Raw genomic sequence first — 27,801 nt, 5'->3', positions numbered from 1 at the left:
GACCTCTCCTGACCCGCCCGCTGCTCCCCTCAGCAGTGTACTTCGTCGATCTGCCTGTTCTGCTCCCCACTCTGTCCCTGGTGAATCCTCTCACCACCTGCACCTCTGCCTGTACCCCAATTCTTGTGTGCATAAATAAATCCGTAAAAAAACCTTGTTTTTTCATTAAGGCCAACTGTAAATGTATGAAAAACCACAACTTTCAATCTGTCACTTTTAAGCACAACTCAGCCAGGAAGTGCAAGAGAGGTGTGAGACATACTGCTTCCTCCAGGCGGCACTGTGGTGCAATGATCAAAGCAAAGGAGGGTACTGAGACTCCTGGTTGGCCCCACCCCTTCCTAGACGTATGGGAAGGTGTCCAGCCGGCCATGTCCTAGTTCATCTGTAAAATGGGTTAATTTAGCATTGACTTTCTAGAGCTGCTGTAAACCGAGCATGCAGCTATTACTGTTTTTCTGAGGACAGATACTTTTCATTTAACTTCCCATGGGAAGAGCAGCATCAAAATCTGTGAGCATAACCGAATAAACTCTGGGCTACATAGGAGGCCGCAACATGCTCATTCAGCAGAGCGATACATCTGGCCAATGACAATGAACCCGGTGAATGCGTTTAGAAAGAGAGTTTAAGAGACAAGTGGGATTAAAGACAGAAGAGGTTCGGGAAATCTGGTGATGTAGTGTGATGAGGGTGTTATATGAGAGATAAGCCAATAACAAGAGCAATAGAAGCAAATAAAAACCAAGAAGAACAAGGGTATAAGATGATAGGGGATAAAATGGTTGGGACTGGAGGCTTCAGCTGGGTAGACCCCCAAGGGAAAAGCTCACAGAAGTACACAAACAAAACTCAGCACTTGCTGGGAAGCTAGAAATGTGACTGGTTTTTGTGTATTGTTATTTTAAACCCCCCCCCCCCCACAAACACACACACATCGAGGGGCTTAAACCTGTATTTATATGGCTGGTGTGCTACGTGGGAGAGAGGAAAAGATAAAATATTTGATCCTGCCTTGAAAATGGGGCTGCAGAGACTTTTCAAGAAGAGTTGTTCTTTCCCAACCTGGTTACCTGATTAAGTGATTTCTGAAATTACTTTTCTGAAAATGATGATTGCTCATAGTCAGGATTGTTATTAGGTCAGAGCCACTAAGTTTGAGTCTCTTCTTGGGAAAGAGTTTTCTTGATTTAATACTTTCAAAGACTTCTAAAATCTAACTTTTCCCAAGCTTTCCAATCCATTTTCCACCATTAACTTATTTCCTTAGATGCACAAAAAATGACAGGTTTCACACTTCAATGGAGGCACAGATATTATTTGGAAATCTATATATTTAAAAATTCAACTTTAGGGCCCTCCCTGGTGGCACAGCAGGTTAAAGCACAGCACTAAGAAGCTAAAGCAACTTCTGCAAGCGTTCGATCCCTGCCCCAGAGGTGACCCATACGGCGCAACAGACCTCGCCTGACCCGCCCACTGCTACCCTCAGCAGTGTACTTCGTCGATCTGCCTGTTCTGCTCCCCACTCTGTCTCTGGTGAATTCTCTCACTGCCCCTGCACCTCTGGCCTGTACCCCAGCTCTGTATGCACAAATAAATCTTAAAAACAAACAAACAAACAAACAATTCAACTTTAGAATGGCTTCCAGATTGAAAATTTAAAAATCATATAAGCTAAGCGAAGTAGACTCAATGAGAAGTCTGAACTCTGGAAGATCTCTCTAAAAAATGATTTGGAAATAAAGGTTCCCGAAGTGGAAGTTTTGCTTCATTCCTGACTAAAAAATAACTCTGTAAATATTTCCTTTCTGATATCTGGAGAGCAGTTTGCTACCTTATCATAGTTGAAAACAGGTAGGACATATTTTTTGTAAGCGAAATTCTTTGAGCACAAACACCTGTGAACAATATGTACTGCCGATTACGGAATTTGAGAAAGTAAGATCTCGGAGAGCATTAAATTAAATGTAACGGCCTATTTCATACAGGAGCAGATGTTTCCTAATGGTATATTTAATTGGGAAAGTGATAGAGAATGGTGTATTAGTGCTCACTACCCCCTAGAGCAAAATTCAGGGCTGGAGGATGGTGCATATGTAAGGCGAGGAAGACAGATTTGAATGGTAGAACCTCACCTGGCCAGAGTAAATTTTTTATTTCACCAGACAGTGTACAATTTAGAATCTCTAAGTCAGAGTTACACATACCAAAGAGGACATTGCAAGGCCACAGCTGTGCATTTCCTGTCTTGGAAAGCTCATTCCGGGGGGCACATTACTTCAAAGAGGAAACTCTGGGCCCTCCCCTGGTGGCACAACAGGTTAGAGTGCAGAATTGCAAGCTGGCCACAGCCACTTCAGTGCGAGTTCGATCCCCCGCCCCGAAGGTGACCCACATGGCGCAGCAGACCTCTCCTGACCTGTCCGCTGCTCCCCTCCGCAGTGTATTTATTTGACTTGCCCACTCTGTCTCTGATGAAATCTCTCACCACCCCTGCTCTTCCATCCTGTACCCCAATTCCATATGCATAAATGAATAAAAAAAAATCTCTAAAAAATTGTTAAAAAAAAAAAAAAGGAAACTCTTAGTCCATATAGGAGCAAATTACCTTCCCCAAATATAAAACTGAAAAATTACATCTGCCATAGTGCCTACAGTTTCCCTTTTTCATCACCCCTCCCCCACTCTGCCCTTTTGGTGATGGCCTTTACAAACTGGAAAGAAGAGCAGATTGCAAAGTGTTGGAACAGCAGTACCCAAGCTGGGCAGTGACAGGGACACTACCTTATAGTGGGGGACACCGATGAAATAATCCAAAGCAAACCCAAGAACTGATGAAATGATATTCAGACGCTGGGGGGAAGAGGTCACACTGTCTGAGGTTTAACTCAGCTGGATTATCTCAGCATCGTGACCTCTCCTTGAGGGGGCTGTTACCTGGCATGTGCTGGGCACACAAGGTGTGTGGCTCTGCCTGCGGGGTAGCAGGGGTGACCAGACCTGGCATGAGGTGTGACAAAGGTCCTGTGTTCTGTGGGGAGCATATTCAGGGGACACGCAGTTCAGGATCCCAGAGCTAATGCCCCTCAAGTATCCCTTCAGGAATGAAGCGTTTCTGAGGTCAGGCTTAGCTGGAAATCCCACTAGCACAAAAGGTAGCACTAAATGAATATGTTCAGATTAAATAGCTCTCTTTTACAACTCCTCACACATTACTAGTATATGCTTTGATTCTGTCTTTAAACAGAAATGTCTGCAAAGCTACAAAGGAAATATGCAGCCAAGGAGTGAAATAAAGAATGTACTCTAGTGTACACTATGAACTCTAGTTAATAACATATCAACATTGGTCATAACTGTGACAAGTGTACACGTGGATGCAAGAGGTTCGTAATAGGGAGACTGTGAAAGGTGTCAGGGGAGGGAGCGTTATAGGGGGCTCTCTGCTTTATATTCACTTTTCTGCTAGCCCTAAAGCTACTCTAAAGATAGTCTGTTGATTAAAAAAATCTTAAGGGGCCCTCCCTGGTGGCACAGCGGGTTAAAATGAAGCACTATGATGCTCTCTGCAGCCACTGCAGCATGAGTTCTAACCCTGCCAGAGAGCTGACCCACATGGCACAGCAGACCCCTCCTGACCCACCTGCTGCTCCCCTCAGCGGTGTATTTCAGGCAATCTGCCTGTTCTGCTCCCTATTCTGTCTCTGGTGAATCCTCTCATCCCCTACCACTTACATCTGATCTGGACCCCAGTTCTTGTATGCATAGATAAATAAATCTTTTTAAAAAAATTTTGAAAATCTTAAGACAGTTTGAGGAGGAAAAAGACTGATTAACCTGGTCAGAAAGAGAAGTGACTCCACATTGTGAATGATGTGGATTATTCTCATCTCACCCATATTAGTTGATTCTGGCATACTTTTCTTTTGTTTCTCTCTTTTTTAATGTTCTATATTATGACATGCTTTTAACTGAAATAGTATGTGTATAATAAAATGACAGGGAATAAATGTAGAATTATTTTTCTTTCAGAACTGGAGGGGACCAGAGAGACGAATAAACTGGTTTAGATAAACTTAGAAATTAAACAATTGTAACTATCAAATATTCCAAATGTTTCTAAGAGAAAACTGGGAGTATATTAAAGTAAGTGGTGTGGGAAAAATCATTTTGTAGTGTCTAAAGATGCCATAAAACTCTCCTGCAATTTTTACGTATGTTAACACATTGAAAATTACCCCAACCGCTACATATGATTTAATTTGGCTGGTGGTAATTTACAGACTCTGAGGGCTCCTGACGCTCTTAGCCACATAAATGATTTCTACCTTTTCAGCTTTTTTAAAAATCAGGGCAGTCACTACTTCTCTAGTTCCTGAGAAAGGAGGGATAACCCCAGGATTCGGGAGACGGCTTAGGTTCAATCCAGCTTCCACTACTTGCTGGCTGGGTGACCGTGGGCCAGTTACTTTGCGGTCCTTGGCCTTTGCTCTCCCATATATAAGATGGGCACCACAGAAGCACTTATCTCATGAGTGAACCAGAGCACACAACTCACTCACACAGGGACTGGCATCCAGCTCTCGAGTATTCACTGTTGTTTGTCCCACTAGACTGATTTTAGAAGACCACGACTAGACACCATTTTCAGGCCCAGCGACGTGATCTCACAGCGAGGTGATCTCACAGGCCAAAGGCGCTAGGAAGTCACTGCTAGGGTGAAATTGCTTTGGGGGAGCAAAGGAGTGAACACCTTGGTCTCCTCCACTGGATGTTGAACTCAGGAGCTCAGTTGTACTCATCGGTGTTAACAAAGTACAATTAAACAAAGAGTTGGAGAGTAAGCAACCATAATGATTTAATTCTTTCTGGGAAAGACATTTTACTTTCAGCTAAGATGTGTGCTGTTGACCTGAAAGCTTTTTATTTTTCTAATGAGAAGAGTAAACCAGTCCAGTTTCAGTTTACAATACTTTGGTCTAATGACATTACTGCATATCATCTTTTAAGATCATCTGTGTTCTAAAGTATTTCTCTTGGGAAGACCTGATTATATGGGGCTCATTTCCCTGAAAACAGTAACTTCAGGTTAACTGCAAGTTGAGACCCCTGCCCCTTTATTCCGTTAAGAGTTCTGACTCAGGTGGCGCAGTGGGTTAAAGCACCACACTAAGAAGCTAAAGCCACTTCAGCATGAGTTTGATCCAGCCCCAAGCATGACCCATATGGCTCGGCAGACCTCTCCTGGCCTACCCGCTGCTCTGCTCAGCAATGTACTTTGTCGATCTACCTGTTCTGTTCCTCACTCTGTCTCTGGTGAATCTATCACCGCCCCTGCACTTCTGGCCTGTACCCCAGTTCTGTATGCATAAACAAACAAATCTTAAAAAAAAAAAAAAAGAGTTCTAACTCACAAAAGTCCTAGGTAACAGACCCACCCTTTTGGTTTTGAAAGGCTAAGGTGGAACCAAAGAGAACAATTTTAGCTATTGTATGGAAGACAGATTTATTTAATCAAGATGGGAAATAAAGGCTTGTGATATTCCAAGAAGCAATTCATGTAAAGTACCCAAAATAAATATCAAGGGCAGCAAACCAGAAAAATACCCCAGTGAAAAAAGAATGGCTTCCAAAGAGCCAGCCTTTTCTGTTTCATTTGAAGCAGCCGACAAGTATTTAACTAAATCATTTTCCACTAAAACTATTAAGATGGTTTTGCTATTACTATCAGAATGAAATTTCAGAATCACTCAATTTCAAGAAATTGACTGAAATTCAAATCACCTATCTGGCGTATTTTAAATAGAGCTGCGTGCACTATTTAGCCTATTTACCTCACTGAAGTAGCAGGACTCATAATCTAGTTAACAGTATTAAATCAGAGATGCCAGATTAATGTCTTATCCATGTTGATGAAAATTTCTCAAATTATTATGAGGCTTGGTGATTGAAAATCTATCCCATTTTCTCATGGTTCATTGGTGACATAATTTAGATCAAGAATATATTTAGAATACATAAATATATATTTGGATTGATAAAACCAGCAAGAACCCTGGAGAGTTCTAATCCAATATCCAAAATTATTACTTGACTTTATCAATGTTTCCATTTTCTAAATAAGAAAGCCAGGCCCAGGAAAAGTAGAGTTAGTTAAAAATACGGGATGTGGAGTCAGACTTGAGGTCTAGCCCCCAGGTGGGCATGTAATTCACTGTGTGACCTGCGATACTATTTACCCTCTCTAAGCCTCAGTTTTCTCATCTGTAAATGGAGAAATGACGACTAATCTCAGACTCATGGTAAAGACAAAATGAAATAAGCCATCAAGATACTTAGCCAGGAAGATGAGCACATCGTTACTTTTCAGTAAATGTTATCGCGGATTATTTTTTTGACTGCCAAGCCCCTCCTAGAGCAAGTATACAGCAACAGAACTAGGACTTACAGTTCTCACATCATCAGTTTCTTCATCTACACATAGCCCCTGGGATAAAGAATTATTGCCGCTGATAATTCGAGTATATTCCGCATCCAATCCAAGGTAACTATTTTAGTCTTTCTGATATCCAAACGATCAAAAGAATTAAATCAGTAAATATGGAGATGTCAATTTCAAACACGTTTGGTTTTCCATAAGTAATGGATATCCCGTGTTTGCTTTCATAATTAATTTAACTCAACTGCATGCTTTTAAATATTTCTAGCTGAAAGGTGTGTACACACAAAAAGACAAGTTATTACTGACCACAGACAAAAGTTAGGAATCACTAATGATCTTAGATTTGACTGGTTAGTTTCTATCTTGAATAATTCCAATACTTTGTACTTGTACTGCTAGTCAAATAGCACCACACCCTCTACACGTCTGCTTTGAGGAATCTTAAATGTAGTCTGTGGTACTAGTGAGATTTGCTTTGGCTAATACAAACCACTAGGAGTCCAGCAGCCACCAATCAGCGCAACGGCAATAGATCACGAATGGTCATTGTAATCAACTCTCACCGTCCTCTCATGATTCAGCTCAGAGTTAAATGTCTTTCCTATATTAAAACAGTTGAGCAGGGCCTTCTCTGGTGGCTCAATGGGTTAAAGCACAGCACTATGAAGCCACTGCAGCACGAGTTCTATCCCCTGTTCAGGGAGCTGACTCACATGGGGTAGCAGACCTCTGCTGTCCTGCCCACTGCTCCCCTCAGCAGTATATTTCAGTCAATCTACTGGTTCTGCACCCCACTCCATCTCTGGTGAATCCTCTCACTGCCCCTGCACCTCTGGCCTATACCCCAGTTCTGTGTGCATAAATAAATAAATCTTTAAAAAATAAAGTAAAAAGTTGAGTAATTAAGAAGTCTCATAAAGAATTCTAGCTTTATGTAGTATGTGACCGACATTTCTTTACTTGATAACTTTTAGTTAATTGGTGATATTTCCAGTAGATCTTCTCAGACTGTCTTACAGGATGCTCAAAACATTTTCTTGCATTAAACTTAGTGTTTTTCTCCTAATCTGGAAAGTGTTCAATGTAAATTAACCTTTAATATTAACAGTAAATATAATAGAGTATATCTACATCAAATGGACATCAACTCAGACCACAGTGACATGCGCTCAAAAAGAAACATACAAAACCAGAGCACCTTTTTATGTAATGCCAAAGTGATTCAGCAGACCAACAGATGAGGAAAACAGTAATTTGAAAAGTGGCAATTTGTATGCATACCCAGTATTTAGTATTTCAGTGACTAGGAATAAAGTGGTTTGGCAAACTTACCCGCATCTTTGCACAAGCGTCTTGGGTTGATTCTGTCCCCCTCAGCTCTTTGATGAGCATAGAACCTAAATACTAAAATACAAAAGATTGCAGTGACTTATGGAGTACAGAGTAAAAATATGAGTAGATATTTAAAGACAAATTGTGGAAGTATTACTGGACTAGATTTTTTAGCTGTAGATTGTTGTGTAACTTTGAAAAACTAACAGTAACTAATCTTAACAAATAAATGCACTTACAGGAAGCATGCAGCAGAATTAACCATAGTTCTGGAAGCTGAAAATTGTTCATTATAAAACTGCAGCATTTTCTAAAGATGCCATCTTTCAAATCGTATTTAACTGCAAAATGGGGCATCTAAAAATGTTTCCCCCACTTTTTTTTTTTTTTTGAGGCAGCAATGTCTGCAAAAATAAATCACACTACTATCTCTGTAATTACAGGGTTGTATGAGACAGCTGAGAAACTAAGCAGCATGGGCTGAGTTGGTTGCATAGGTAATTAACATTAGGCTGTTCTTAGGCGAGATGCAGTTCTGGGCCTTTTTCATTCACAGCTGTGCGTTCTAGGCTTTATCCACCTGAGAGGGGGTGGGGGTAAGGGGCAGAGGGAGAATACCATTTCTGTACATTCCACAATGGGAGAGATGAGTCCCGGGTACAAATGGACACCAGGGGGCTGAGTGGAGGTAGGAGGATGACAGCGTCTCCCAGGAACTATGAACCACTGGGCAGTTAAGTGACCAGACCCCAGGCTGTCTTGATACAAAACACTTAGGCTACAAGTTCTGGCTGGGACAAACTGTTTAGCAAAATGTTTGCCTTTCTACCAACTGATGACTCCTCAACCTTTTAAAGCCTCGATAGGGCTCTTTTCCTTTTGTCATTTTTTCCCTCCCTCATTTCTTAACAAAAAAGGAGCTTGGTGTGATTCAAAAATATGAGTTTCAGTAAGTATGTAAGGATACTTTTCGATACAGCTGTTAAGAGGCAGACCCTGGCACTCGATCATAGGGGGGCTGGGAATCAATACTGTGGCCTGGGAAAGACCCCCATGGAGGCCACACAGGACCAGACAGTAGAGGGATGAACAGAAGTATGTCCAGAATGGTCCAGGGATTTGGCACTTGAACACTGGAGGAGGAAGGAGGCATTTGATTGTACATCTTGGGGAAGATTACTATTGCAGGTAACCCAAGCACTTTCAAGGTAGGTAAGCTGCAGGTGTAGATAGCCCAAAATGAAAAAAAGACTGGGTGTAGCTGCAGGGTGTGGTCTCACAGCCCTAAACCATCCAGAGTTGTAAACCAAGTTACGTCAATTAAGGAGACTCAGCTGCCATCAAAATATCAGATCGCCTCCATCGTCATCACATTCAGGAAAAGGGCCTGGCGAGAGCCTTATCTCTTAAGATATCAGGAAAGTTTGTCCTGGTTTAAATGTGTCTTTTTAAGAGAAGCAGTTGCAAGGAGCTGCAGGGGCCTAGGCCACTTTGCCTGCAGTCGTCATGACAACCACCACCTGCCCCCCAAGCCTAGGGGATCCCTGGCACATTACTTTTTCATATTACAATTCTCAGGTGAGCCCAATACCCTCTCCTATGGGAAACACCCCCCCCCCAAAAAACAAGAACCACTCAGTCATACATAATCCTAATGATGCCAATGAACGGAATCTGATACTTCTACAAAGCAGAAGACCCAGTGTTTTAAGATCACTAATGAGTGAGTGGTGAAATCTATTGTGTTCTGTTTACAATCATTTCCATTTTAGGACTGCCCCTCATTAACTTTCATTTAAAACATTCAGTTCAACCAGAAGGCAAAACAGAGTGCGTGCTTCTAAGATGAAAAGGTTCCAAAGCCCTGTCTGCATGCTCTCTGTGGATGGAAGGCTGCCTTCAGAAAAAGAAAGGGAGAACATTCTAGGAATTTCAGAGGTGGACGTTTTAGGACGTTTTTTTCAATACAAAAAGGAAATAAGCCAGAAGTAGATATATAGTCTAGCCCCGTTAGTACCCAAATACTGGATTGTGGACGACTTACAAAAGCTTTGTAATCACACGACTGGAAGATGAGCTTTTCTGGGTGATGCTGCCAGTATTGCACTGGCGTCGAGGCGGTGGCTTCATTTGGAGGTCGCAAGGTAATGGAAGGTTCTCCCCAGTCTCCTGTCTGAAAATCACATTTATTCTAGAGGTAATATGAGCAGTAGGCAAATCATTCCCTACAGCTAAGCCTGAGTTCACCTTATACATGTGTACTGTAAATATGAAAAATGAGGGTGTACTATAGATATGTATATTTACTATTTATTATGATTTTACATGTATTAGCATCATGTTTTCCAAAGCTGAGTTAATTCTGAGGTGTGAAAGGTGAATTATTTTTAGAAAGATATCCTAATTTAAGTCATTTTAAAATTAAACAAAGATATTCATAAAGGATTTATGAGTTTATCATTTTTGTTACAACAGAAAACAATCTGACTTTTCTGTTTTTTAAACTTCAGTTGGAAATTTAGTTTGCATTGCTTGTACATTCAGAATACACAGCTGCATGAGTTTCTGTTCCCAAATATGACATGTACCATGTACCGTGTGTCACTTTATCTCTCTGGAGAAAAGGTACTTGTAAGTAAGATACTAAACAAAATGTTAGAAGACAAATTTACTAGCGGGTGACAAGCCACTTCCCTCATCTCAGTTTGTCCGTGTTTATAGGATGCCACTGTGACAGCTGAGGTCTGCAGCTACCTTTCTCAGTAACCTAATGTACAATTAAAGATCCAATATTTAAATACCAAGTTTCATCAGATGCACACATGCACATACTGAGGATTCTGGTTCAGAACACCAGCACACACGCGCAGGGTCGCACATTCTATAATACGCATGCTCGCTAAGGTGGGCCTGGGGCAGGGGACACCCACCGCTCTCACCATTCTCCTGGAGGCTTTCGCCTTGACCTCTTCACTGCTCTAACGGGCTATTCAGCACCTACAGTGAAGGCCTGTGTGGGCGTCTCCTTTCTGGGCTACAGTCTGATTGAGACTACACATGGGAGATTCTGTACTCTGGTAAAGGTTCAGATTTCCAAATTCAGCTCTTGCTTTTCAAATGGATGTAACTAAAACTAGAAAACAGGCAACATTCCAGAGCTACTCTCTTTTAACCTGGATTTGGTTGGCCTTTGAGAATGATGCAAAAGACCTTCCTCAGGAGTTGAAGAACACAGAGGCTTATGTGCTCCAAAGTTAGATAAACCTGCTAGAGACCTTGCTCTACGGAACACTCACAGAGGGGCTGCCCCTGTAGGGTTATTTAAGGAAGATTATCCAGGAGTCTAGGGTAAGTATGCGAAGTCTTAGACACAGATGTTTCTTTCTGGGGAGAGAGAATATCCATAGCTTTCATTAGCTTCTTTGAAAGGATCTAGAAAACCCCAAACATTAGTAACTCCCCAACGGGTAGAGAGCCACAGTTGTCTCAGAATAGCTTGAACAGTGTGTATGTTTGGGGGGGTCAAGGAGTTCTCATTTTTCTGCGTAACTTTTATTTAGGTAGAAGAGGAAGTGGCTCCCCACACTGGCAAGTGATAGACAAAGACTTTGCCTTCTGGAAGTTTCTGACTGACTTTGAAAAACCTGAAGAAAATTCTACAGCTCCTCCAGCATGCTCTATAGGTATTTTCATAGGGACAGAGAGTTGAATGCTTTTCTCCTTGAGATGGCGACTCCCAAGCCCAGGAGGCAGAAACAGCACTGGCCGGTCTCCTTGGCTCCTCACTGGGCTTGTGGCAGGCAGAACCCTCTAGGTCCTCCTTCACACTGTGCTCTTCTGTGTGGTTTTCTTCTAGGTGCTGACTGGGGTGTATGGCTATTCCAACTGTTTAAATATTAAGATTTTATCTGGAATATTTACATTAGCACATCATTTTTTCTATTTTATAACCCACTCCTGATTCATTCCTGAGTCTTATTATATTTATATGCATGTTTATTTTGTAAAAGCAATAACTGAGTGCAATTAGTTATAGAATTATTTATTTTTTGGCTCCTTAGGGTGATCGTTCCCTTCTCTTTTAAATGTCTGCATCTTTATTATCTTTCCCATTTTTGTTTGAATTAGTTGTGATACCCTGAAAAAAAAAACTATAAAATTCAAACGGTAGGGTATGTGGCTTTTAATATTATTTTGAAGCTGGGTGTGATAACTTTTAGGTGGTAAGAATGACAATTCTGGAAATATGTAGCTATGAGTTCTTAATTCAGAACGCTCCCCAAATCCATCAAATCATTCTTTGAGCCTCCCCCCATTCCCACTAGCCTTCAGCCCCCAACCTCCCCCCTCCCTTGATAAAGCAACAACACAGCAAACAGGTGTTGTACATTTAAGTCACAGGTGACATTGCTAACAGAACAACAGAAGTTTGCACGCAACTTCGTGGAATGATACAACAGGAGGAGCTGGTTGACATCGAAAGATCCTTCGATCAGAGTCTGCTGATGTGACAATTCAAACCAAGCGCCCCGGCTTCGTGTCTGCCCTGCCATCATCATCTGGCTGAGAGGCCCTAGCAGAGCTCAACAGGCAGTTTTTGAGAAAGCCTGGAACAGACAGGAGCTGGAAGGGGGTTACCGTGGGTTTGGGGGCACGGATTGGGAAAGGGCTGGGGGTATGGAGGGGTGGGGTGAGGCTGGGATTCTGGGTATTTCAGATGTTAGTATATTAAGCATGCAAACCATATGCAAATTCATTCTGACTTGAATTAACTCAGGCACTTTTATAATTAAGTTTCAATGTGAGTTCCATACACTTAAAGCAGAACTGCAGCCAAATGCTGATCCAAATATTTACATCATCCACATAAGGTGTAGCAGCCTTAGCACCTTGGGCTGGAGATCATCTCCGCCTTGGCTGATCCCTGAGACCAGTAGCACAGTCACTGAACTGTAGACAGCACCATCCTCTGCTCTCCTATGATTCCACTTTGTCCAGAAATCTACAAACCACCTGCTTTGAATTCAGAATGATCTGACAGGGCCTCCCCGCTAGCTATGAGGGAGATAATTACAGGGCAGAAAAATGTAATCCTTAATTTTCTTTATGGTCTTGAAATACCGCGCCGATCCAAATATTTAAAATTCTCTACAGAGACTGAATTTACCTTTCTGGAAACAGAAACTGAGTTTTGTCATAATTATGCTGTTTCTAGAAATTTGTTTTCCAGCAGAGAGAAAAGTGTTTTTAAGATTGAATGAATAAGAAAATTAATTTCTTTTCATTCTGGAAATTCACCCACTTGTTTGTTTTAACCTTAGATTTAAGATTATTTTGAAGATTCTGCTTGTAGGTGTTGATTTTTTTTTTGTTTGTTTGTTTGTTCTGGAATTATTTTCATGGGAAGGGATGAACTTGACATTCAAGTATTGTAATAGGCAGACTTATCCTTGGGATGCTGTTTTACCTGTTCAAAAACAATAGTTCAGAGAACAAAGGTGCCTTAGGTCTCTACTCTCCTGGAGGCTTAACTGGAGCAGAAATAGCAGTGAAGGGCTAGGCAGAGCTGTGTCTATATGGAGTAGCTGAAGAGATCAAAAGCAAATAAAGGTTTTTGCCTCATACATTAAATAATTTCAGTCTGTGAAGCCCAGTTTTATTAGGGGTTACTAAGTAGTACACTCAGCTCTACATATGCCTGTATATCTTCAGGTAAATTAATTTAATTTACCAGTTTCAAAAAAGTGCTTTTTAAGTAAGATAAAATTTAAACAGGCCTAAGTTATCTTTTTCCTCAAATAATGGTTTGTAACAGTAGAGTTAAACATGGTTAACAATGACATGATAATATTTAAGTAAAATAACAATAAAATGGGAAATGCTTGGGATAATAAATTCTGTCATTTTTTTTAATGATTACTTACTGGCAGGCACTTTAGAGGGCTTAAGTAGTTATAGAAAAGAAATTAAGATGATTCAAGGTACATTCACTAAATGTCTTTAGATTACATTTTTAAAGTTTAAAATACTTAGAAAAACTTCTTCCTTTAGGCTCATTTAGTGAGTGATCTTAATGGTCCAAAGATTTGGTCATGGCTTAAAACCTCATTTACTTGCTATGTATCAACTAAACAGAAAAACATAGATCATTAACTGTCCCTTCAAACCCAAATAAAAACGAACCTTCAATATAAAGGAAAAAATAATGAGATTGGAGCTTTAATTTGAGAATCGATTCTATTTAAGAGGTATTTACCAACTGTCAACTAGAAATTCATAGTCTGGCTGAGTGAGAAGGACTATCACTGAGTCATACCTGATATAGTGTAATTAAGTCAACTGTCACTCATGCCACCAGCTCAAAAGTGTCAAATTACTAGCTGGATTTAATTATAGCACACACACAAATATCTACAAAGGTCGACGAATCATTTTAATGGATGGCAGATTCAAATGTAGGCCTTGTACTTTGTTAAAACCCCCTGGTCCTGGTTTATATGTACCAAGTACCTAAGGCAAATGCCAGAACATAGTACCATCTAGCTCTTTCTCCTGAAGCAAGATTATATAATCTACTGTATATACTCAGAATAAAAAGGGGAGACATCATTTATAGTCTTATCTTCTTGTTGAGAAAAACGTTTCGTAAGCAGTAAATACTTCAAAATCATGATTATGACATCATTTTCTAACACAAGTAGAAAGGTATGGTATCTTTCAAGTCTTCCATTATTTAAAAAAAGTTAAATTAGGGTTTAATTGATTTTTTTAAAATAGAAGCTTTTAAATCGTTTCTACTAGGAACTTCTCCCACCTACCTGCCTATAAATTTAGATCTGAATATTAACAAACATTATTCTCTATTTTATCAGAACACTTCATGAAAAAATAAGTTGGTTTTAAATGACAATTGTTATTTTAAGGTTTCACTTTCAATAGTTCTGACAAATATCACAGCATACCTAAGATATATGTGACTACATTAACTTTCTATTATCTCTCCAAGACTTTGAAGAATGCTATATACAGCACACTATGCTTACAAATATGTATATGAATATTTTGATGTGAATTTAAGAAAAGACCTCCTACGAACACACACACATGAAAGCAGGATGTCGCTAGATTTCTTTCAAAGTCTTCAAGAATAATGAATGCTGGTTTGGTCATCTGCAGTTGGCTATACTCAATTTGTTCCTTTTGATGAAAAAGAGCAGAGATGGCCACTTGTGAATGCAAAAAAGCACAAAAAGCACTTTCAGCATTTGCGGGGTCAGGAGAACCTTCTGGATCACTAGGGCACCAGAACCAGGCAACATACAGGCACCATGGTCCCCAAGAGCCAGAAATCCCATGCATAGGAGGAGGGCGAGCCTAATGTGCCACCCCAAAGAGGCCCTTCACATGCCACCCCGAGAGCTTTGCTTAGTGATTCTCAACCAAATGCCTCCATCTCAGCTCAGACAGCAGGCTACCCAATGGAAAAATTTAACAGGGTGTGAAAATAGGATTGTATGTAAAAATAGAAAATAGGGAACAAAACCCCAAACATTTAGAGTGTTTGCTTTTCAAATGAAAATGAATTTTTTAAGAAGTATGCAAAGGTGAAATGTGAACTTTTGAATACTAAGCAGCTCAGAGTAAAGTGGGTCGGGATTTCACACACATTCCAAAGATCAATTCAGTATTTTCAAATGGAAAAAGGCTGAGAACCACTTTGTAGCCATAATGGTGCCTCTCCTTGCTATACTCCTCCCGCACTTGCATAAAATTTATACAGAATTGCATGCAAATCAGACTCAAATATTTCTCATCAGTGAAAAGCAAGAACTTTTGCAAATTGTTAGACACAAAGGGGTGAAGAGCCCACAGATATGCAGGACAAAATGGGGAAGAATAACAGCGATCTTCACATGCATGTAGAATATACATCAATTTACAATTTACCCTTTTCCTTTTTCCTGCAAAAGCAAGTTAATGCAGACGCCTGGGATGAAAGCCAAAACTCACATGGGACAGATTTTAACCGTGGACTTTAGAACCGAGTATGTTTCTCATTTTAGGACAACGTTTGCAACATCAAACTCCTCACAAGGCACATTCAACGAGTATAATGGACGAGTATAATGGACAGAATCTCAAGAGCCATTAGACACCACGAATTTCTGCATTGCCAGGAGATGGTTCCTGTAGCTACTGACAACATTTTGCAACACATTACATAGTAGCAAGTTCAGGAAGAAAAAAATAACCATGTGTAACCTTACATTATGAACCTGATGGATGGCTGAGAAAGGAAATCCAGCGTTCTGATTCGTCCATATTTCACAGACAGACGACTGCTGATATAAACAGAAAACTATCTTATCTTGTCAATATTTAAAACATGGCAGCTACCAAGATAGCATCCAGGAAGGGAAGGAGGAATATAGTAAAAGGCAAAGAAACACGTTTCTTGAAAAAACAAAAACCCCAAACTTAAAAAAAAAATGTTTTAGGGTGTCCAAGGTTTAATTATTGACTTCCAAGTCACTCAAGAATATTTTGGGGTGGCTGAAAAAAAAGCAAAACTGTTATGCATTAGTTTTATTTCAAGGGAAATTGCTTCACATCTTGGAAAAAGCAAACGGTAGCTTCTATTTGCCAACTGGAATGGAACATGGTCCCTCTTCACGTCATTCATTTCAGAGGATAAATATTTCCAGGAGGTTCATGGAAGACAGGAAACACCCTTTCACACAGGTCAAACATTTTGCTTATCTTTAATGCCCAAGAACAAACAATGCAATAAAGCGACTTTCTTGTGATGTAGTCATTGCCCTGTGTGATAAACCTAGAAGCTTTTTTTCCTCTCCAGAGCTTTCAAGGGCAAGCTCTGCAGTTAGCAAGGGAAGGGTCAGGTTTCACCCAGCAGGTAGGTGCAGGAGGAAGGCTGGCGGCAGAGAGAGGTGGGGCTTGGGACGCTCAGTTCTGTTATTCAAGCCAAACCTTTAAGAAACAGCAAGTGAGCCCAAGGGATGAGCCCACACCAGCCTGCACCACACTATTCACAATGAATAAGTAGCAGCGCTAACAGGCAATGTTGCTAACAACCAAGTAAGTACCAAATGCACCAATGAACACCCCCCTCCCGCCCCCACCCCCACGCCCTCAGTTACATAAGAATCCACCAAGAGCCTTACAAGGCTCCCGGCTCGACCTTTACAGAGCACTTTTTCTGAATTCCATCATTTTGAAGACACTGTGAAACTGAATCACAGAAAATGGCACAGGGCCTGAGCTGAGTCAGTAAGCACTGTGAATCTCCCCAGAAGTATAAGCAGACTGTACAAAGACGGTGCAGGAAGGAGATAAGAACATAGCCACCATATATCTAGAAACCTGGAAAAAAAAACAGTATCCCTAGCAAATACGTGATGGAAATAAAAGCCGACCTGTGCCCCCACCTCCGCCCTCACAGGCATGCTCACCAGCAATTTCACATTTCCTCTCTAGTTACCGTATATCTCCACACACTCCTAAACCTTTGGTTTCCATCCTGCTGTCATAGGGAGGGTTCTGGGGACAGATGAAGGGCCCCCATTCTGATAAAAACGCCATGCTTTGGTACCACTGCCATCTTAAGTGGCACACTTGGATGGTTACCTTGACCTTTTTAGCACCCTCCGGCCCCCGCCCCAGTTCTAATTCTTACACATAATTTGTATGATGAGGACCACCTGTCACCTGGCAGATGAAGACAGGGACATGGGGAGGGATGAAGGGCTTGCTCGGATACACAGGGGACTGTCACATCCGCCACTGCTGGCAAAGCTGGGAGGAAGCACCAGCCCAGCACTGACCACACCATCAGTGCGGGGGCCTCCCCAGTTCCATGCAACTTGTTACTGGCTCCGAAACGAGTCTGTATACGGGCAAGTTCATGAAACAGTCTCAACTTCCCAGAGACCCAACAACCTCGAAGTTTTGTTTTCCAGTGGCTGGTCCCCAAAGGGGCCGAGCACAGTCTGCCCTCTCTGCTGGGCCCCAAGCCACTGAACTTTTTGGGCACTTGGGCACATGATGTGCTGGGCACTGTGAGTTACAGGAACTCATTTTATACAAAACTCCAATATCATATTGATTCAAACTCTGCTCCACTTCACCACTGACCAGCCTTGGGGCTTGAAAACCCCGAGGTCCCATGGAGATTACAACTGAGATGGAAAAAGGCACGAAATGATGTAAAAATAGACTATTATATTATTTAAAAATATATATAGGGAAAAAAGCAAGAAAAAAACCAAAAGCAAAAACCCAGAGGTGAGTAAGAAGTTTGATCCCCACTTCGCCAGCTCCCCTGGAGTAAGGAGATGTGGGGACACATTCATCCAAGCTTCTTCACAGCCTTACTTGGGGGAGTGGGAGAGTGGGGGGTAAGGGAGTGGGGGAGGGGGGAGGACAAGCATCTCTTTGTTATGTGGCTGAGTTTTCTGTAATGGCAGCTAACTAGGCCTCAAAGCCCTATGAACCCACCGCAGGCCAGGCTTCAGCCCTGTGTCAGGGCTTTGCTCAGGTAGGGGACCCCCCCAACCCCACCGCTGCTGTGAAAAATCTGGCTCTAGCGTGGCTCCTGCAGCTCCACTCAGCCCTCCCAGCACCTCGGCAGCCCCCAGGATACAGAGGAGAGAAGATGAGCCCGGCCCGCAGCCTCCGCCTGCTTCCCACCTGCATGGCCTCCCACGAGGGCAGGCTCTCAGGGCCCACAGCCCTTGTCTGCGAGGACACTGCCTTCCGGTTCTCTCTTCGTCAGCCCAGTGGTGCTTCCGGAAGTCCAGCAGGGAGCAGAGATGCCAGTTTGCTGTCTGACCGGGCATCCCCGTGGGGGCTCCTCTCACTAAGCAAGAGCCCAGTGTCTGGGCAGGCGCTCTCCCACGGAGAGGAGCCACAGCCTCAGCGTTTTCTGCTGTGACTCAGCGCCTTCTCTGCCCAGCCCCAGCACCTGCTGAGCCCCTCCCAACCGACGCCCCTCCCCGGTGCCCAGGAGCTGATGCTGACCGGGCAGGATTCAGCCCTGGCCCCTCCTGCGCTTTCTCTTTGGAATATGAGGACTTACAGGAAAGTTGCCGGCTAGCTTCCAGTAACCCGAATCCATCTTCCCACCTCCACAGACCTTCCCAACGCCACAGACTGTGATCAGCGGTAGGAGGGGAGAGGGGGGATTCTTGTATTTTACACAGGATTCTTGTATTTTACACAGGATTCCCGCCAGGATTCTTGTATTTTACACAGTCCATATTAAATTTTTTTTTCCTGTGAAGGAAAAGCCCCACCCCGAGTCATAAACTGAAGTGAGTTCATATGTGGCCTGTACGTGTTCTTAAGGACTCCCAATAACTATTTTACGTTTACTAGCTGTTTGAAGCTTAGAAAAAGTAGAACCTCTACAATTTCCAATAATGAAGGGACTCAAAACAAATGGCAAAAAGTCAGGTTTTAAAAACTGACTTTAAAATAAAGGCGGTTAATGATGGCCTAGTTAGGAAGGTTGTTGATTTGAAAAGCTAGTACATTTGAGATGTCACAGTAATTCAGTTGTCAGGAAAGACTGAGCAGGCTCTCAGGAGTCGGTCGCCATAGTCCAGCTGTAAAGGGCATCTTCATATTATGAAAAGGCTTTTCTTCTAGGCATGCAGTTGTTATGCTGAGTGCTAGAATGACTTTTAAGTGCAAGAGAATTTCCATTGCAGAGTTTCATGATATTTAAGGAGAGAATATTCCAGGGTGCAATACATACAGCACTACTAAGTTCTGAAAAGTTCTGATGAAGAAAACACCAGCAATTCAATGCCATTTGGGGCCCAAATTCTTAGAACAGTAGTGACTGAAATCTAAGTTTTAATTAAGCCTTTGCATGTCTTCATCTGTAAAGAAGCAGCAGCAGAGGGCTTAACCTACTTCTTCCCCCAGGTTGTGGAACAGCCCCATGGCTGGCTTCATGAGAGGGAACTCTCACAGCTAAGATTCTGGAACAGAGGCGGCCAGCAGACCTATTAACAGGGTGAACAGAGTCAGAGAGTGTGTTGAACAGTTCCTGGCCAAGGGGAAAGCACTGTTGGAACAGTCATTGCTGCTATTTGCTGTCGGGGTCTACTTTGTTGATGCCATTTCTGCCTTTGGCAAACTGCTTCACTTCTGCTAGAATGCACCAGAAATTAACCTTGCAGACTTCTTTTGGGAAAAGTTCTCATTTTTCCTGATAAAAGCTGAAGTAGGGCTGCCAGTGGAGAGAGAAGAAACATTTTGTAACTGGCACACCCATATATGAAAGGGTAGCTGGTAAAGAGCTTGGAAGTAATTTTGTTAAAAGATGTTAAACACCCTCTGCAATTTCATTTGCTTATTAATTTTCTCTCAATACCTTTTATCCACATATACTCCAAAGGCTAATTTAGTTTATTTGAACCTGAATTACCATGAAATCCAAATAAATGGTGACTAAGTAAAGGCATACACGTCTTACAAGTGAGATAGCATCCATAAATTATGTGTATTTTTTTTTTAAGATTTTATTTGTGCATACAGAACTGGGGAACAGGCCAGAGACTCAGGGGTGGCGAAAGACTTCACCAGAGACAGAGTGGGGAGCAGAACAGGCAGATGGACGAAGTACACTGCTAAGGGGAGCAGCGGGCGGGTCAGGAGAGGTCTGCCGCGCCATGTGGTCACCTCCGGGGCAGGCGGGAATCGAACTCATGCGGAAGTGGCTTTAGCTTCTTAGAGCTGTACTTTAACCCGCTACGCTACCAGGGAGGGCCGATTATGTGTATTTCTTTTTAAATGATGAAGTCAACACATATTTATATTATAAAGACCTCTCTGCTGACTCTGGAAATATCTGCTTTAAATGCAACACTACATCGTGTCTTGTTAGCATCCTGTATCTTAAGTTACCACAAATCCAGTTAGAAAATAAAACACATTTACGTTCAAATCTAAAAAAAGTTTTAAAAAAAATCACCTCTCTCCATAGTTTTCCTTTGAAGGTGAACTTCCTTTCTGCTCAGTTGGTAGCAATAAATTCTAATAAATTCTCCTTCATTAACTGTCTCACTCTTTACTGGAACATTCTCAGGAAGTGCTGTAACATCTTCCACTGATGCCCAACAGAACCCTTTTTTTTTTGACCCCAAGACCCCTCAGTTCCTGCTCAATTCCCGTCCTTCTTTAAGCAGAACCCCTCAATTTGGCCTTCACTTTTTCTCTTGGCTGCACCTGCACCCCGTATCTGAAGCTGCTTTCCTCAGTAACCCCTACAAACCCACCCTTCATTTTCCTTGCCCTCCTGACATACTGGACACACCTTCCACTTCTCGGCCTCCTTTGTTGGATCCTATGACCTGACTCTGACCCCCTGGGGGCCATCTTTCCTTTCTCTGGCTTCACCAGGTTCTCTCATCCTCTCCTGAGCCCCGAATTGTATTTCCAGTCCAGACCTTTGAACTCCACACTCAGATATCCACATATCTTCATACCTGTGCTGTTCACAGGTGACCTCATGTAAATGCGCTCACCAGGCTCCTGGCCTCATTTTCCCTATTAGCCTTCTCCTCTCAGCCAACGACACCCTCCTTCTTCCAGCCTCCCAGTCTCAAGATGGTGGCGCTGTCCCTTTGTTCACATGTCACATTCAACCTCGAGGCAGTTCCTATAGAAACTACTTCTGAAATCCTGTCACCTCCTGTCCCCACCCAATCAGTCACTACCTATTGCTCACTTGGGTTCTTTCATAAGCTTCTTAATCCTTGCTTAGACAATCCATTTTAAAATGAATGCCACACCTTACACTCTGTTCTGTGAATGCAGAAGCAAACTCAGAATCCTAACAATGGTCAGTAAGACCCCCGGCCATGCCCACCTCACCTCGCCACCATCCTGCACTTGCACACTTGACCCGCAATAGCAAAGCACACTCTTGCTTCAAAGCCTCTGTGTCTGTTTCTCTTTCCACCTGAAGTACCATTCTCCAGACCCTGCAGGACCAGAGCCCTCACTCCCTTCAGGTTCTACCCCAATGTCCCCTTTCCTGAACACCCAGGCACATGCATCCAGACCGCGTCTAGCCTTTTCACACTGTAGAGGAATTATTTTTTTCAAGCAACAAAGCTTAAAGCATATGGACTCGTCTCCCTGGCACTCTGACAGCCATTCAAGGAAAGTTACTGCTCTTCTACTGAGTACAAGACATGGTCGGCAAGCCAGTGGGGATCAGCCCTGACTTTAGTTAATGTTTAAGGACGGGAATTGCTGTGGGTGTGACCCTTTCCCCACTGACAGGGTACTGACAAATTGGTGTTGAGGGGCTGACGGTGGATCTGGGAATAGGGTGAGTTAACAAAGCTCCGTCTACTCAATGCTCTGAGCCAACGAGGCACTGAAAACCTTCTGGGGGCTTAATAAAGGAACTTGTCTGAATAGAGCCCTCCAGTCAGAGTCGATCAGAGATAAAATTTTCTGCCTTGTTCCAGCCCTGAAAAATAAATGGCTTTTTCTCTGGTTTTCTTTTATGTTGTCATCATTTTTTCACACTTTGCAGTGTTCAGAAATTGACCAGAAAGAAGACGACGAAAAATAAGAACAGTTCAGAGTGAAAGCTTAGGAATAACGAAGTTCATTCCTTACTTAGATGACAGCGGTTCTAAAATAAAGTAAAAACAAACTTGGAGGGGGAACAAAATAGCAAAAGAAAAGAGGGCATCCTAACCAAGGCAGCCTCCGTCAGTCACCAGCAACTTCAGCAGCGCCTTGAGCAGAGCTCAAAGGAGACAGACTCCATCTTGTCAAGGGATGGCGTCAAACTTGAGTAGAGGAATAAGGCATCAGCCACCTTGAAAGTGCCTTTTCTTCCAGCGGTGACAACCCTGAGGCTTCTTCCACAGACACTAAGTGAACCCTGCTTGGAAATGAGGAAATCAGACCCTTTTTTCTCTCCTGAGTTACCCAGAAGCTCCAGGTCATTAGCTTCACATTTCTTCTGCCCCACTGCTGAGGACAGGAGAACGACCGTCTTTCTCCCAGGTGAGTTCTGTGATTTGTGCCTGACCCTATAACTGCTCCATGTGATTCTTCTGTCCAACTACCCTGGGAACTACAAGTTCAGGGTTTCTTACCACTCACCCTGCTTATACAAAACTTCAGACTCACTAATTTGGAGGGACTGCGGGGCTCTCTTCTCTGCCAACTGCTACTTCCAATCAGCACCTTTCTCCACCTTTCAGAAGAGCAGTCCCTCTTGAGACCCTCACGATCACTCATCTCTCTACCTCCCCTGAGTCTGGTGGAAATTCTTGGATAGATCACTAATCACTTGCTAGAACTGCAAAGCCAGGCCAAGGGCTCTTTCTCCACATGGCACCTGCCATTGCTGGTGTCAGCATCGCTCAAATGAGCAACCGTCGGGGGAAGTAAATAACATACTTGCTTTAGTTCCATCACAAGTGCACTGGCGTGACAGAAGCCCAAGTGTCACCTGCCGCCTGCCCAGATTTGTGCTCTTTTCTTTCTTCCTCCCACCTCTCTTCCATCCCTCCCTTCCTTCCTCTGATTCTGGTACTCGGAGCACATAAAATAGGCCCTCCTCTGCCAAAGTAGGAGTGGACTGCTGGCTATGTGATTCCAGTTATTCATTTGTAGACATAATATATAACTTGCCTTCCTTAATATGACAGTTGTAGTCCTAAACAGCATTACACAAGTATTTATGAAATCTCCTCACAGTGGAAAATAGAGCAGAGCGGGGGGAAAAAAATGGAACACTGCCTGTATACTCCAGATATTGTACTGGAGTATAATATGATTCCAGGATGTCAGGTGGACTTAAGTCAATTGGGATTGTGCTGTTTATTGCAATATGGGCTATGTTGCTTGTCTGACCTCAACTTTGGGGTGCTATCAATACAGAGAGAAACAGCTCCCAGAATGACTGAAAAAGAAGAAATGAATAACTATTCAGAAAAGTAGTGATCAGGTTTTTATATCCTAAATGAGTTACTGCAAAGAAACTCAATTTAATGAAGTGATATTATTCTTTGCCTGTAACATCTCTTTAAAATATACATTATGTTCCCTTCTAGCAAACGGAGGCTGTCATTTTCTCTATTTAAACCCATTTATTAATTCAATGTTCAACACGGCTTCCTGCCTCTGGTGAAAAAGACAAAGCCATTCATTCAAAGATGTTTAATGAGATCTCACTATTTCCTCATTTTATTCTTGTGAAAAATAGGGAAACACAAGTTTAGTGAATGATCGCCTTGAACGATGCTAAATTAAAGGATGTCTGATGGAGGCTACCAAGCCTTCTTCTTAGGTGTGCTTTGTTCATCACCAAAATCAGTGAGTGGATGGATTCCTCAGCAGGCATGCTTTGGAGGGGAAGCTCTTAAAATGAGCATGATACACAGCTGACAATTTCACAGAGACACTGAGTATTGACCAAGATTTGAAAACGTCCGTAGATGAGGATTGTTGGATAAACGACTTGATGAAACTGTCGTAGCTGGGAAGGAGTGGCATAAATACAAAAGCTTGCCATGCCCAGGCGCACATGACTGAGGGTGTGAAGGGAGGCATGACTCCAGGCCCGGGGAGAGCCCCCTCAAGTAGCGGTGTCTGGAGCGGGGGACCCCGACTCTGTGCAGTTCAGTGCCACTCATCCAGCGTTATGGCGTGGAGCAGATGGTTAACACAGCGAGATTGTCTTTAGTCTCAAAGAACTATTCTCAACACAAGGAAGCAGATTTATGCTTCGTTGTTTCAGAGAAAGCATTATATAGGAGTTTTAGGCAGGTTCATTTTAATTCGCACAACGCATAAATTCTATCAATTAGAAAGAACTTTCCCAGTAACGATGGGTGGAAGTTTATAAACAGAAGCTTGTGTCTGTTTAGGATGTTCTAGGGACTGGACGAGGTTTCACTTTTTCGGGACTTTCCTACCCCAAATGCACTGCTTTTCTTTAAAGGAATAGAAGATTCTCTTGGCCAAAGACAAAGACTGTCACAAATCTTTGGGAAATTGCATTCAAACACCATTAAAACAGAGACCCAGGAAGAAGGGAGTCTCATCATTTCACAAGCATTTACATGAAGAAATACTTGCTACCCCTGATTTGTAAAGGTTGAAAAACTAGATTCCAGAGTGAGGCATTTATTAAATACAAGGTTTTTCCCATGCTGTCTGGGAGGCTGAATTCTCTTCCCACCTTGAATTCACATAAGCTATTGGATATTAATAGAATTTGTCAGAGGACTCAAAATATTGCAACGGAGCCTTTTGTGGTTCTAGAATTTCTAGAATGTGTCTTGTCTGCTGGTACCCAGTTTGTAGAAACAGTCTGGGGTGCTCATTAACAATAGGAAAATGAGTCTGTGAAGTGCCTGGGCTTGAGTGGTGGCTGCAGTGGGGTGGTCTTGGGGAAGCAATGAAATGTTCCAATTTCTTCACTATAAAGCTGCATGAGTCAGGACTAGTTCTCATGATGGTAAAGAACCACCAGATCTAAGCTAGACAGCTGATATGGCCGCTTTCGGCGGTTATTTTCCTAAAAGGTTTGAGACCACCCCAAATGGTGTTTAAGTGGGAGTCCCAGGACCCCAAGGTTTTGAGGTGCCTATAACTTGTGGGAAGTGAACTGATCAATGAGTATTTGTGGAGTGCTTACTAAAGGAAATTAAAAGATGACAAAGGCACAGTGAGGCGTTGCTGCTACATAGCCAACACGTACTTTATCATAAGGGACATAAACTAAAATATTCTAACATGAAACAGAATGATGTATTTTGATATACGCTAATTCATAAACTGTTAATGCATTTTGATATATGCTAATTCATAAACTGTTAATGCATTTAAGTATGGGTATCATCCATAAATCCTTTCCAAGGAGCTTTCATGCTAATTAGGTTATGAGAGAGATAGGAACTTCTTGCATTGTGTTTACATTCTAAAGAACGATTGTTTCCACATCAGTGGAAAGGTATTAGTTTAAGCTTAGGAGTTGGAAAAGAGAAATCGTTTTGTAAAACATAGCTAAATATTATGAGCTTTCTTTTAAAATACAATTATTCCTAGTTGCATTTGAAAAAGTGCAAGGTAGAAGAAGTTATCTCAAAATAATACTTTCTAAAACAACCCAAATATAATAGCTTTATAGCTTGTAAAATGCTTTGACAAATACCACACTCTTTGTGATTCACAACAGTGATGCGAGGTGGGTCTTAATAACACTAGATGAGAAAAATAAGACTCTGAATAGCTAAGAGGTTTGTTCAAGGGTATGCAGGTAATAGATATCAGAGATGGGAATTTTAACCTTGTTCCTGATACTTTAAATCTAGTATTTTAAAAAAAGCTCATCAAGTTAAGTATGAAAAAGTGAAATCGATATCCAATTTTCTATCAGACATCCTCAGAATTTTGAAGTCAAAGTGGGTTTTATGCAGCTGTCTAGTATTACTGTTTTTGTCTGCTTCGGCCCTGACTGTGCGTGGCTAGCTCCCATCCTGGCTGCCATCCGTGTGGGTTCAGGGGGAGCTAAATCCACCTGCAGGAAGGTGCTTCGAACTGGCTACCACTCCCCACATGTGTCTTCCAGTTCTCTCTCACATGCTTCTCCCTCCCCTGCTCACAAACTGGCTTGTGACAAGCTCTGGACAGAAGAGTCATCCCAATCAGGCTGATCTGAACCAGTGGGACACCATCCTGGGACTTCTGGGTGAGCTCTTACAAAGATAAGCTCTTTCTTCTTACAGGTTCAAGTTTAAAGGGAACCAAAGCTCTCCACATGTGCAGAAAGCCCATTTGGGAGAAGAGGCAAAAGAGAGGATAGCAGAGCCGAGCTCGGCATGACGAGCCAAGAGCAGGCACACCTGAGCACCTGTGTGTGGGTCTACCTGGGGTCCGCAGTGAAGCGACCCAGTTACAAGCCTTTTATTCTGCTTAAGGCATCCTGAGTTGGATTTTTGGACTTGTAGGCCTCCAGGAGAGTCCCTGCTGACAAATTACCTCAGTCATAAACAAAGGGAATTAACTGAGATTGGACGAGATAATCAGACCCATTTCCCTAAGACACAGAAGCCGTCTCTTTATGCTGGCAGAATAAACAAGGAAGAAGGAGGAGAGTAGGTGGATTCTTCTTCCCTTGACATTTTAGCAAGGTTGGATCATAACATTCCAAACTCTGGCCTGTCGACCCAAGAACTGGGCTGGCACTGATGGATAATATTCCCAAAGGCAGCAAGTGGACCGAGGCCTGGCGTGTCACTCACCGAGGCCTGGTGAGTGAGCTGCTTGGTGTTTCAGCCAGCCTGGGGCACTGCCAGATATCACAAGGTTGGTTCTGAAATAAACAGAAGAGTTTTTCTATACATTCAGATTTCTTATTTATTTAGTTGGAAATAATGGTTGGTTTTAGAAATTATCCATGGTTCGGGGCCCTCCCTGGTGGTACAACAGGTTAGAGCAAAGCACTATGAAGCTGTCTGCAGCCACCTCTCCTGTCTCGCCCGCTGCTCCCCTCAGATCTGCCTGTTCTGCTCCCCACTCTGTCTCTGGTGAATCTGCTCACCCCTCGCACCTCTGGCCTGTACCCCTGTTCTTGTATGCATAAATAAATCAATCTTTAAAAAAATTATCCACAGTTTAATTTAATGGAAAGCATCTACCCTGGCCAAGAGCAAGCACATGGAGCACAAGTGTAGACATCAGAGGTCTGACTATCCAGCACCAACTCCCGGACGTCTAACCTGTCTCGGTGCTGGCTGCAAAAGAGAATGGAAGAATTGAGACTTGTGTGGTGAGTATCCAAATCTAAAATCAAACCCTAAGTCCCCCCCTTTTTTTTTACTGTATTTTTTATGATCATGCAGAGGACAGAAACATTTTAGCATTGCGTGAAAAACGCTACCATTTCCAACTCCAAAGTCATCACAGATAGAGCCGTGTATGTTTTGAGAAGAGGCAACTGAGTGTTCATTTTAAGAAAC

General features: G+C 42.5%; 1 protein-coding gene across 9 annotated transcripts in view; it reads right to left on the bottom strand.

Moving 5' to 3' along the window:
• Positions 1-27,801, bottom strand: part of ANKS1B (ankyrin repeat and sterile alpha motif domain containing 1B) — a 755,486-nt gene that overhangs the window by 36,636 nt on the left and 691,049 nt on the right. For 6 of the 9 annotated variants that reach the window (XM_012720251.1, XM_012720253.1, XM_012720254.1 and 3 more), the window contains exons 20-22: positions 16,045-16,116; positions 9,822-9,950; positions 7,778-7,849 (exon numbers count right to left, since the gene is read on the bottom strand). In XM_012720251.1, the coding sequence (XP_012575705.1) occupies positions 7,778-7,849; positions 9,822-9,950; positions 16,045-16,116 (273 nt within the window). Of the gene's footprint in view, positions 1-7,777; positions 7,850-9,821; positions 9,951-16,044; positions 16,117-19,149; positions 20,034-27,801 lie in introns of those variants that run through there. The other 3 variants (XM_004675770.2, XM_004675773.2, XM_012720258.1) reach the window with 2 other exon arrangements.

The sequence above is a fragment of the Condylura cristata genome, unplaced genomic scaffold, assembly GCF_000260355.1.
Source record: "Condylura cristata isolate star-nosed mole 26May11 unplaced genomic scaffold, ConCri1.0 scaffold00004, whole genome shotgun sequence".
NCBI lineage: Eukaryota > Metazoa > Chordata > Mammalia > Eulipotyphla > Talpidae > Condylura > Condylura cristata.
Note: the sequence above shows the minus strand (reverse complement) of the source record. Positions and strands in the feature narration are given on the sequence as shown.